Here is a 12216-nt window from a genome sequence, read left to right as displayed (position 1 = left end):
CTCGCCCCATAGGTTATGATGAGATAATGCATGTAAATGGTGAGGACACATGTCACAGCTGACCTTTATTGAACACCTATTAAGTGGTTCCTATCGCAAACAAAAGGAAGCAAAGGGGAGAGAACCGCACCGTGTCCTCCTCTGAGCTCCTGGGCACCGTATCCGTCCTTACCTAATAGCGCAACCGTCTTCCCGGTGTATCAGAGATGCGTGTTAGCTCTGCAGGATCTCGGCCTTTTCATCTCAAGTCTCCAGGGTATAGCAGGCCATCTTGTATAGAGGAGGGGCTCAGAACAGTTTGTGGAACCTGGGAATAAAATAACTCTGGTTTATACTCATTACCAACCAAGGGGCCCCATGCTCCCTGCATTCCCTGGTTTACACGCTGCTGTCCTGAACTGCACTGGAGGCCATCGCCACTTTTAGCCCCGGCTCTATTCACTGTCCCTCTCTGGCTTGGGGCTCTGGGGCCCTTCCTCCCCACTGTGTCGCTCTGAGGTACTTCGGTCTTCTTGCCTCAGTCCATGTGCATCCTGTACATGTGTTTCCCCACCGTGGCTTCCCCTCTCCCGCTGGGGGCTGATTTCCATTGACAGAAAAACCAACCACAATCTTTGGCCTTCAGGAGAGCAGAGCAGATCTAGGGCAGGAGGACAGAAGGACATGGCGAGTGGCGGGCTGGGTGGCCCTGAGATGCTCCTTACCTGCTATGTTCCCCCTTACAGGAGGAGGAGGCCACCCACCACCATGAGCAGCACGCTGTCACCCACAGACTTCGACAATTTGGAGATCCAGGGCCAGTATAGTGACATCAACAACCGCTGGGACCTGCCCGACTCGGACTGGGACAATGACAGCAGCTCAGCCCGTCTCTTTGAAAGGTCACGCATTAAGGCCCTGGCAGGTGAGGTCAGGGGAGGGCCAGGGGGGATGGTGAGGACGCTGGGGACAGATGCTTGTTGTGAGGAGTCCTTTAACTTCATTGGAAGACTAACTTTCTTTCTAAGCTGCTGCACTCACGTGGGAAATCACCCTATCCAGCCCCTCATCCCCAACTCCAGCCTCAAGAACAAACTTCATGCAATCCAGAACGTCCCCCAGCTTCCTTCCGCCCAGCATAGAGAAGCCATGCTGCTCCCGGGACTCAGCTGTGTTCCCCGCTACACTCAGCTGACTTCCTGGCCTCTGTCCCTGAGTCATGTCCTTAATTCTTTTGCACTCTTACTTTTGCCATTCTGTTTCCACCCACCTTTCCTTTGCCGTTCATCCCCTGTGTCTTCCTTGATTTCCGTTGTCCTTTCTCACACTTGTTCTCCCTCCCAGCCCATTAGCCTCTCCTTTCCCTCCCCACCTGTTCCTTCCACCTGCCACCTGTTCCTCCCATTATTTCTTCTACCTGTTCCCTGAAGCAGGTACCCTCCGCCCTCCACTGGTTTCCGCAGCCACCCATTCTCCGGGATTTGCTCTCTGCCCGGCCCCTGCCCTCCCCTATGGCCTGGGCTCTCCCCTTCAACTCCTCTGAGCACAAACAAACCCGTTGGACGGGCCTCCCTGCGTTCCGGGAGGAGTTGTCATGGCAACAAGAGTGCAGCTGCCACCTGACACCACCAGGGCTGGTGTGGGGCTGAGTCACTCACACACCCCAAGGCCACCCACTCCATCTGACTACCCTCCTCCATCCCACCCTCGTCTTTTCCACTGACCTGCCGGCTTCCCAGCACAGTCACTGGGAGAGATCCCACTTATTCCCTCCTGAGAGGTGGCACTCCCAGTGTGGGTGGGGTGGCCTCCTGGAAGAAGGGATACACTGAAGGAGGTGGTTCCAAAACCTGGCCACACCTGGCCACACCTGGCCACACCTGGATCACCCAGGGCCATTTTTATAAACATGGGCTCTGAAGCCCCTTCCTGGACACACTGAATTAGAATCTTTGGACATATGGTCCAGAAATCAGTCGGGTTTTTTAAGTTCTCCAGGTAATTCTTTTCAGCCAGCCCACCAAATGAGGACCCCCATGTGGTGGCCATAGCTTCTAGGGAACCCTACCGTCTTCTGGGCTTCTCTGTCCTTCTGGTTGGGATTAGGCTGGCTTATGAAATACTCATTATAGATGAGAAAAGACAGAAGGCGTGGGTTATGGAGAATGTCATCTCTTTGGGGCGAAGTTTCCCTGGTGCCCTGAGTTTGGATGCATGAAGCCTCTAGAACTGTCATGATGTCTGTGTGCACACAACACGTGATACCCAGACCTGCTGCGGTGTCTATGCACCCCACACTGTCAATAGGTGTTTATCTTCAAGAATGGGGCTCTCTGCAGAGGCATCACTGCTGGCTTTGCCTCATGCTGGGCCTCACACCAGTAGTTGTGAGTGAATGAAAAACGGGAGATGGGCAACAGTAGGCTGTAAAGGACAAGAGCTGGAGCCGAGAGAGAAGCAGGAAGGGAATTGGATAGATGTGCCCAGCAGTGGGTGTGCTGGGGGCCTGGAATGGCCTGGCTGGGGAGGGCCTAGTGGGACCAGTGGCAAGGAAGGGGTGGGGACAGGAGGTGCTGACAAACAGAGGGAGGGATAACAAACACCCGTTTCACAGATAAGGGGACCTGAGCAATTTCTCTTTCTCTGCTCTCCGAACTGGGGATCAAAGCTCATGTCCAAAAGAGGGGTCTCCCAGAGTCACCCAGAGAGGGGCCATCCTTGTCACACCTGGAAACCTTTGGGAAGCAGGACTTTGCTTTGGGGAAACCTCTCTTGGCTTTACTGTACTCTTAGGCAACTTGGGACCTGATGGGCAGGTCTCAGAGGCGCTTGCAGTTGCCTCCTCTGCCCCCGCAGGGCCTGGCCCTGCCCCAGCCAGCCAGGCTCCGCCTCCCACCCCTCCCCCGGCACTGTCCAACCTGTTTGTCTGGAGCTGCCTCTGTCTCCTCTCCACAGCCAGGTGTGCCCTGCTACTTGTCCCGGAGCTCAGGAGTTCAGACGTCCTGTAACTCCATTTTTCCCACTCCTCGAAACTTCTACCATCTTTGAACCAGCCCCCCACCCGGGACCCCAGCCTCTCGGGATCCCCGGCTCTAGGGGAAGCAGAACCTACCGCCTGCCTTGGTGTGGGCAGAGCATGGACGCTGGGCCCCAGGCTGTGTAGAAGGCAGCAGGTACCATGAATGGGAATGGAGTGAGCAGGGTGCATGGGCACAGCCTGAACGGGGCTGGTGAGTTTTACTATGAGGCTGTGGAAGGGGCTCAGAACCCCGGGGGCCTCCTGCTCTCACCTGCTGCCTTCATCAACCCCGCTCAGTACGCCAGCGTGCTGGATGGACGCTTCAAACAGCTTCAAGGTGAGCTCCGCGGGCAGAGGGGTGTAGAGAGAGGGGGTCTGGGGGTGTGGGAGAGGAGCCAGAGCCAAGATCACAGAGTGGAACATTTGCATTGGGAGACCGTGTGCCAAGGGAATAATTATAAGTAGCCAGAAAATTCATGGATGCTGACAGCATCAGGAAAGGCTTGGACCCACTGGAAGGAACTGTGTGAGAGCGTGAGTGGGTGTGACCGCAAGGCCCCGCTGGGTGCGGTAGAGCATGTGTGTTGCAGAGAATGCAATGAGCATGGAGGCAGCAGGCAGCGGGCGAGGCTGAGAAAGCAGCGTCTGTGTCGGCAAACCGGGAGGCCTGCCGCGCAGTCTCACTGAGACAGTTCACTTTCAGTGCCTTTGGAGATGAAGTCCTGCTAGGATAGTTGGGGAAGGACAGAAGGGGAGTGAGCCAGGAGGCTGAGGGGCCCAGGGCTTGTTTGTGTCACCCTGGGATTCTGAGTGGGTGTCTAAATGTGTGTGAGGAGGCAGTATGTGTGGGAACCGAGGAATGTGTCAAAGGGAGTTGGTATAGACAGGCTCAGGTATGTCTGAGCAGGCATGTGTTCACCTGGCACCAATCTGTCAGTGTATTTCTGGGAGTCACTGTTTTGTGTGTGTGTTGAGGGGGGAGTCTGGCTGTGTGGAGACCTTGTGAAGGTATACTTTGTCTCAGTGCTTGGTTTTGCACACTTTTCTTCTAGCTGCCACTGTTGCCATGTCTTCCTCTTTTATTCTACCTGTGTGCCAAAATGACCTCAGCCCCGTGTGCCTGGCATCAATCAGGACAGTCCCCATGGATCCAGGAAATCCCTGAAAGGAGGCCCAAAGGCCCCCTTGGTTCTGCAGGTGCTACAGAGCGACAGGCCATCCTGTACAGTTGCTAGGACCCTGAGTTGGCCCGGGTTCAGAGGTTGGAGGTAAAGACAGGACTAGACCTGGGTGTGTCACTATGTTTCATGGGTGAGGTTCGTAGGAATGTGAGATTAAGGGATGAGTCTTTTCGGTTTCTGAGATGCTGGTGCTACGAGGAAAACAAAAGTGACTCTCCAGGCCCTGACCAGGAGAACGGGGTCCTTCCTCTGGGCTCCTCTGGGGAGAACTGACAGAAATCTTAGTGACCAGAGCAGCGTCCAATGGCCTAAGCCTCTCCCCTCACTTTGTCATTCATAACGTTTTTAATTTTTCTTTTTCTCTGGAACCTAAGAGCATCCTTTCAGCAGCGGATCCCCCTGTGGACCAGGCAACAGGACATTCCCTCATGTTTTTTGAGATGATTGGCACCTAACTCTGTCTGGCTCCCCTCACGCCCTGCCCACACCCCCACCACACACCCCATGTTTCTTGGGCTCACTCTTTTCCCTGTTCCCAACTTCAAGACCTTGTTTTAGTTCTCAGTGTTGGAATGTAGTTGTCCTGGGATGCACCCTGAAGCCCACTGAATGAACCCGCCCAAGAAAAGCCCATCTTTTCTTTAAATTATCCCAGGAGAATAAGCTGACTCAGGCGGCCTGCAGCCTCTATAATGTCACATCCTTCCATTGGCCACTTGGAAGAGCTGCTGCGTAATTTAAATCCACACCCTCCCCTTTGGAGAACAGCCATACCGCTTGCTGGGCCTGAGTGACTCTCGCTCTTTCCTTGGGATCATACCTGAAGAACAAAAAGCCACCGAGGAGTCATTTCATGCCAGGCATCGTACACACATGTCTCATTTAATCAATACAATGACGCGCTGAAGTAGAAAGCAATAGGCCCATTTTATAGATGAGGAAAGTGAGGCTCTGATGGATGAAGTCACAGCATTTCACCACTATTGTGACAGCACCCTCATCCCGAATCCCAGCCCTTCCTTGCATATTCCACCGCTTCTAATTTCTTCCATTCTTTCTTCTCAAAGCCTGTTTCTCGCTCTCATTTTTGTTCTGTACCTTGTTTGTGAGTTTATTCTAATTTCTGTATTTCCCTGCTTTCTAAGTTAGGGATTTTCCTTTTGGCCATCTTCCTTCCCCCTTCTCCTCCCCAGACCTCACTTCAGACTCTCAGGTACCCCCCAACACCATCAAATGGTGTTCAGATGCAAACACTGTACTTGAAGGACAGAAATAACTCCATGTTGCCACCACAGATGAGCGAGAAGCTGTGCAGAAGAAAACCTTCACCAAGTGGGTGAACTCACACCTGGCCCGGGTGACATGTCGGGTGGGAGACCTGTACAGCGACCTCCGGGATGGACGTAACCTGCTGAGGCTCCTCGAGGTGCTCTCGGGAGAGACACTGGTGAGCTGTGGTCACGAGGAAGGGGGGGGCCTGAGGAACAGTGGTCAAGAGGACATGCCACGGGACAGAAGAGTGATACCGCAGAGCGGAAAGCAGCGGCTGCCCCCTGCTCAGAGGATGGTGTCATTTTGAGAGGCTTTGCTGTGGGGATTAAATGGGAACATTGCTTCGTGGAGACAGGAACAGTAGTCCCATTGAAAACATTTCTTTTCCCACCCACTCTTTGAGCAATTAATTCCCTTGGGAATCTTAATCTGGCCCCAGCCTCCTCTGCAACCTCAGCCTTGGCTCTGTGAACTTGGGCCCAACCCTGGGGCCGTCCCGTCTTCCTGAGGAAGGGGCTGGGGAAGGTGTGCGAAGCAGGGCCCTGGGAATATAGGAGGGAAGGAGGAAGGAGGAGGCCCACAGTCCCATGCCTTTGTGTCCCCTGTCCCCCGACAGCCAAAGCCCACCAAGGGCCGCATGCGTATACACTGCCTGGAGAATGTGGACAAGGCCCTGCAGTTCCTCAAGGAGCAGAAAGTACACTTGGAGAACATGGGCTCCCATGACATTGTGGACGGGAACCACCGCCTGACCCTCGGGCTGGTCTGGACCATTATCCTTCGATTCCAGGTACTGCGGCCCAGCATCAGCATCACTCAGCATGTGCTATGCACCTGGGCGCAGCGGTGCCAGTGGTCACTGCCAGTCCACGGCGCCGTCCCATACAGACGGAGGGTCGATAAGCCCGTATAGTAATCTGCAGTCATTGTACCACATCGGGGTCTCTCCTCATTAAATAGGGTCGAGACCAGTGTAGGTGTTGTCAAACTTCTGTGGCAAGTTCCCTGTGGCCTGGTCTGTGTCCTGGTCACGTGCAGCAGGACCACATGTCGGGCCACAAGGGACAGATCTTACAAACTGGTCCTTCACCATTAAGAGTTTTAGAACTACATTTGGGGTCTGGTCACTGGCCCGTTTCTCTGCCTCAAACTCTGCTGACCTCCCTCAAAAGAACAGCCACCCTACTCCTTCTTATGCTCTGAGCATAGCCAGTCCAGTGTCCTAATGCCATCACAACTCTCCCCATGTCCCCGGATGTAACCTCCTCTGCTCCTTCCAGCCCTAAGCGGAGCTCTGTCAGCTTCACTTGAAACCCAGCTCCCAGAAAGTGTTCACTTGTCCACCTGCCGTTCCCCGCCCAGAAGAACCCGCATCCTTCGCTTCGAGGCACTTCCACTCTTCTGACTTCCTTCCTACCCCACTCCGCTACCTCACTTCCCTTTGACCCGGTGTTGTGTGGTCACTAGCCCAGGAGTAAAGGTCCCCAGACTCTGCCCCTGGTCTGCAGTTATGGGCGTCTAAGGAGCCGTTTCCTGACTCAGTGTATCCCTGAGCATCTCCGGGAACTCCAGGAGGCCCTGTCCAGGGAGTGAAGGCCTTCCTTCCCTCACAGATCCAAGACATCAGTGTGGAAACAGAAGACAACAAGGAGAAGAAGTCAGCCAAGGACGCCTTGCTGCTGTGGTGCCAGATGAAGACGGCAGGGTGAGGCTGCCCGAGAGCGTGGCCTGGGAGGGGGGGATGCACTGAGGCTGCGCAGCAAAGGAAGGATGGGCTCCAGGGACCACACGCTGGGGATCCGTCCTCGAGTGGCAGACCAGGGCCTGGACCTACTCACTGTTTTTCCCGGTCTGTTTATAGGTACCCCAACGTCAATGTGCACAACTTCACCACCAGCTGGAGAGATGGGTTGGCCTTCAACGCCATTGTGCATAAGCATCGGTGAGGAGCCGGGGTTAGCGAGCCTGGCAGAGTTGTTAGGGGGTTAATGACCAGGGGCGCAGAGACGAAGCAGTGAGACGAGGGAGCAGAGAAGAGCCAGGATGTGGGGGCTCCTGCCACACTGCAACGAGGGCTAGTGAGGGGGTAGGAGCAGTGGGTGTGGGTTTGGGGTGCCTGGTTTTAGACAAAATGGAGTTGGTGACTTAGGGATAAACAGAGGGGTGGCTTTGCTTTTCCTCTTTAGGGTCTTACGTGGTTTTGATACCTTCCGTATGCCCTCCCACCCAGGCCAGACCTGCTGGATTTTGAGTCCCTGAAGAAGTGCAATGCACATTACAACCTGCAGAATGCTTTCAATCTGGCTGAGAAGGAGCTAGGACTTACGAAGCTGCTGGATCCTGAAGGTGGGCAGAGCTATGTGAAAAAGAGGCTGTGGGGTAGAGACAGATGGGGTTTCTTTTGGGAGTGATGAAAATGTTCCGGAATTAGATAGTCGTGACGGCTGTACAACCTTGTGAATATACTAAAAAAAATCACTGAATCGTATACTTTAAAAGGGTGGATGTCATGGTATAAAAATTATATCTCAATTAAAAATAAAAAGCTGTAGGACGACAGGCAGCCCTGGGGCAGCAAGAGGCAACTCTGGGATAAGGTTCCACCCCAGCCTCACCATGGAGGAGCTCTGAGACTTGGCGCCAGTCGCTTGGCCTTTCTGTGGCTCAGTTTCCTCATCTCTGAACTGCGAAGATTGGTCTACGTGGTCTCTTAGGGCCCTTCTTATTCCAAAATTTAAGGGTCCTAAATTAAGCCACGTGACCTTGAGTTCTCACCAAGCACGTGGCTTATGGTCCGTCTGAGCCTGCCGACCGGCTCCCGTGGCTCCGATCTTAGGGCCGGTGAGACTGGTAACAGCCCCTGGGCTCTCATTTTGTACCTGGCACTGCGTTTGACGTGCTTTAATTAATTTAATTCTCACAACACCCCCTTTGAAATCAGTGTCATTCTTACCCTCAGTGTAGGAAGAGAAGATGGGGGTCTATACGGGGAAAGTGTCTTTCCCAAGGTCGTGCAGCTGGTGGAGCTGAGGTTGAAATGCAGGCAGCCCAGCTCCAGAGCCTGTTTCGTCTCTGGGAGAGCAGAGAGCAGTCTTGGTGCAGCCAGGAAAGGGAAGGAGGGAAGGGCCAAGTGAGTTCCCTGCCAGAAACACTCCCTGTGAAGTTCACTGGGCAGATTTGGGTCTTGGTTATTTTCTCCCTGTTTTCCATCGCACCTGTAGCCCCATCTCCTATGCTCTCCTCGTCTAGAACAGGGGTGTCCAAACTGCGGCCCGCAATCCATTTGTTACTGGCCTGCAGCAAATTCCAAAAATATATTTAGTTTATTTAAATGAACCAGGTGAGGCAATACATAGTTCACCTCGAGTGAGTGGCCCGGCTGTTTATGTATTTTACCGCATATGGCCTTTGGTGAAAAATGTTGAAAAAAAGCTTGGACACCCCGGGTCTAGAATGATAAACATCAGCTAACGAGGGACGGAAATAGGCCAAAGATGAGGTTCCTAGGAGAGCATTGAGAAGCATCGCGAGGATAAAGAACATTGAAGTACATCTAACTATCCTGTAACTTTCTGAGATGATTTCAGGGGCTCCTTTCTGCCTGTGGGTTTTCAGAGGTGCTCAGGGTGGCTTCCAATCCCATAGCCTTGCCTTTAGGTAGGATGCAGTCTGGCCTAATTAGGAGAACCCAGGGATGTCAAGTCATCATCCACCTCGGTCCTTGTGGGGGGAGCTGATTTGGCTTGAAGGACACTCACCTCCTGGGGCCCCCAGCTGAACTTTGGGATTGAGGTCAGAAATAGCTGTGACTGCCCAGAAATGGCCCTGAGGACTGGCCTCTGTCCCTGCTGCCCTGGGCTCCCTGAGCCTGTCCCTCTGAACATACGGGTTTTGGAGGCTTAGTTCAGACCTTCTGTCTTGCTGCCCCTGAATCTTCTGATTTCTTGCACATTTTTCCTGCCCATAAGTCCATGATCCACCCCCAAATAGGAATGTTGTTTCTTTTCTTGCCTTGCTTCCCCCAAACAGCTAATTTTGGTCTCTACTGGGAATGCTGGTGAAAGCCTCCTTGGACTTTATACTTTGTGTCTAGGAGAGGGAAAAAGAGCTTTTCATAGCCTTTTAATCCATATGGTGTCTTGTCATTTTGCTCTGAAAAGAGCTGGAACGATGTCAGCCTTGGAGGGCTGGGAGGACCCTGGGATCGGGGTCAGTGATTCAAGTTGCAGGTGTCCTTCTGGGAGGCAGGTTTCTGATCTCTGCCTGACCTACATGCTCCTTTTTCTCAGATGTGAATGTGGACCAACCAGATGAGAAATCAATCATAACCTATGTGGCTACTTACTACCACTACTTCTCCAAGATGAAGGCCCTGGCTGTGGAAGGCAAAAGAATTGGGAAGGTACTCTCCACTGTGGGCAGCAGGTGTAAAGGCCAGAGGAGGCCTAGCCTAGGGGCAGGGGCAGGGTAGCGCTGCAGGACTGAGTCAGGGAGCCCGTGGGCAGGACCCCACATCTCTGTCTTGCAGGTGTTGGACTATGCCATGGAGGCAGAACGCCTGGTGGAGAAATACGAGTCCCTGGCCTCTGAGTTGCTGCAGTGGATCGAGCAAACGATCGTGACCCTCAATGACAGGCAGCTGGCCAATTCCCTGAGTGGGGTCCAAAACCAGCTGCAGTCCTTCAATTCCTACCGCACGGTGGAGAAGCCACCCAAGTAGGTAACCCCTGGGCTGTACCCAGCTGCAACAGGCCTGCCTAAGTTAGGGCGTCCCTTCAGGAGTGCGTTCTGACAGAGCAGAAGTGCAGTGGAAGCTCATTTCCCTCAGCTCCAAGTGCCAGAAGCAGTTCCCAAATACATTTTTTAAATGATTATTCATTTTTTAAAAAGTCATGCTGGGGAAATGATTGCTATGGTATATAAAGTCAGTGCAATCCCCTCAGATAAGATTATCGATCAGGGTCCCAGCAACCTAGCCCCAGCTCAGGGACAGGGTGGGGAGATTGGAGCTACAGGCAACACCGGAGTGAGCCGGAAACCTGTACATTGCAGAGATTCTTATCATTTGTATATTTTAGCAATGAACTATTTGCAAGTGTGGAATTGCTGTCAGGCAGTTCCACACAGTGCGTGCTAAAATGTCTGTTTTTCTGTAATTGAGCTCTTTTGGGGTTAATATGTTTCAGCTCCAAAAGGAATATTAATCCAGAAAACATCTGTTTCTGTACATTCCAGGGGATGGTTTGACCCAGAAAATCCTTTTCTGGGGATTGAACAAAGATATAGCTTCAAGGATAGTCACCATGACCTTTGTAAAAGAAAAATAAGTCACGGGACAGCCACTGACAATAATGTGGAAGAAATGCATTTATTGACATAAGAAGATGTTCACGACAAATACATGAAGCAGCAGTTTACAAAACACTTTGGACAGCGGAGCGCAAAGGGCTCAGCCTCCGGGTTCAAAGTGCCTGAGTTCTAATCCTGGCTCTGTCACTTACTGGTGATGAGTCGTTACCTTCTATGTGCCTCAGTTTTCTCATCTGGAAAAAGGGGGTAATAAGAGAATGTAGCTAACAGTGAGAATTACACGAGTGAATGCCCGTCAAGCCCTGAGACCAGGGCCTGGATCTTAGTGAGTGAGTCCTTGACAAATGATAGCCTTGGATGTGATACGATCCCATCCGTGTAAAACAAATCTGAAGTATGTTTATGCCAAAGGGTAACAGTGGTTGTCTCTGTGTGCTTTTCTCTTGTTGTAAAATTACATTCTTTTGATTTGCCAGCATTTTCTGGCTTTCACGCCAAGAGCGTGGATTGCTTCTATGCAAAGTGAAACCAACACAGGACACTTCATTTTGCAACATACAGTCCCTCTGCTCCTAGTGGCCTTTGACTCTGACCCCAACCTGGCCTCCTGTCTCAGGTTCACAGAGAAAGGGAACTTGGAAGTACTGCTGTTCACCATCCAGAGCAAGCTGCGGGCCAACAACCAGAAGGTCTACACGCCCCGAGAAGGCCGGCTTATCTCCGACATCAACAAGGTCCACAGCCCCCCTTCCTGTCCCACAGGCGTCCCACCCTGGGCCCCTGCCCCTCCTTCCACAGCCCGACCACCCCTCCCTGGTGCAGATGTGGTTCACACCCTCTCGTGTGTCCTGCACGTCCCCCTTCCTCCTCCATCAGTCACTCCCAGTGGGTTCACATAATAAAATGATACCCCAGTCCCTTATCTTGTTCAGCCTGTCCCCGATTCACTTTCGCTACTTGAACTTTTTTCACGGACAACATGATAAGAGTCATGAAAGCAGTAGGGCTCACCCACAGTCCCCCGCCACAAACAAATCCAGGGGTTTCTGTTGTTCCCTGTTCCTCTCCGGTCCTTGGCCATAAGCAGGCATAGTTTGCACATCGCTCTATAGCACCCACGGCCCCCGTTTCTCATACTTCCACGCTCAGGCGTCTAACTGACCGCATTCCACAGATCCACTAGACCGAGCTTCCCTGGGACACATCATGTGCCCCCAGCCCCAGTGACCCCTCCCACGCTCGCCTCCTGAGCCTGGCCCTTTGGCGCTAATCCTGTCCCCCCTCGCAGGCCTGGGAGCGGCTGGAGAAGGCCGAGCACGAGCGTGAGCTGGCCCTGCGCACCGAGCTGATCCGCCAGGAGAAGCTGGAGCAGCTGGCCGCCCGCTTCGATCGCAAGGCCGCCATGCGAGAGACCTGGCTGAGTGAGAACCAGCGCCTCGTGTCCCAGGTAGAACA

The 12216-nt window shown here is 53.1% G+C and overlaps 1 protein-coding gene across 3 annotated transcripts in view; it reads left to right on the top strand.

Annotated features, from left to right (window-relative positions):
• The window catches only part of SPTBN2 (spectrin beta, non-erythrocytic 2), a 36814-nt gene that overhangs the window by 5734 nt on the left and 18864 nt on the right, over positions 1 to 12216 (top strand). For 2 of the 3 annotated variants that reach the window (XM_019737612.3, XM_019737610.3), the window contains exons 2-11: positions 726 to 904; positions 5475 to 5626; positions 6068 to 6241; positions 7065 to 7156; positions 7313 to 7393; positions 7682 to 7797; positions 9741 to 9853; positions 9980 to 10167; positions 11378 to 11495; positions 12050 to 12208. In XM_019737612.3, the coding sequence (XP_019593171.3) occupies positions 748 to 904; positions 5475 to 5626; positions 6068 to 6241; positions 7065 to 7156; positions 7313 to 7393; positions 7682 to 7797; positions 9741 to 9853; positions 9980 to 10167; positions 11378 to 11495; positions 12050 to 12208 (1350 nt within the window). In that variant the 5' untranslated portion in view covers positions 726 to 747. Of the gene's footprint in view, positions 1 to 725; positions 905 to 3024; positions 3336 to 5474; positions 5627 to 6067; positions 6242 to 7064; positions 7157 to 7312; positions 7394 to 7681; positions 7798 to 9740; positions 9854 to 9979; positions 10168 to 11377; positions 11496 to 12049; positions 12209 to 12216 lie in introns of those variants that run through there. The other variant, XM_019737611.3, reaches the window with a different exon arrangement.

This window comes from Rhinolophus sinicus, chromosome 14 (genome assembly GCF_057876585.1).
Source record: "Rhinolophus sinicus isolate RSI-liver-muscle chromosome 14, RSI-T2T, whole genome shotgun sequence".
Classification (NCBI taxonomy): Eukaryota; Metazoa; Chordata; class Mammalia; order Chiroptera; family Rhinolophidae; genus Rhinolophus; species Rhinolophus sinicus.
The sequence above is the reverse complement of the archived record's forward strand: the minus strand, read 5'-3'. Positions and strand labels throughout refer to the sequence as shown.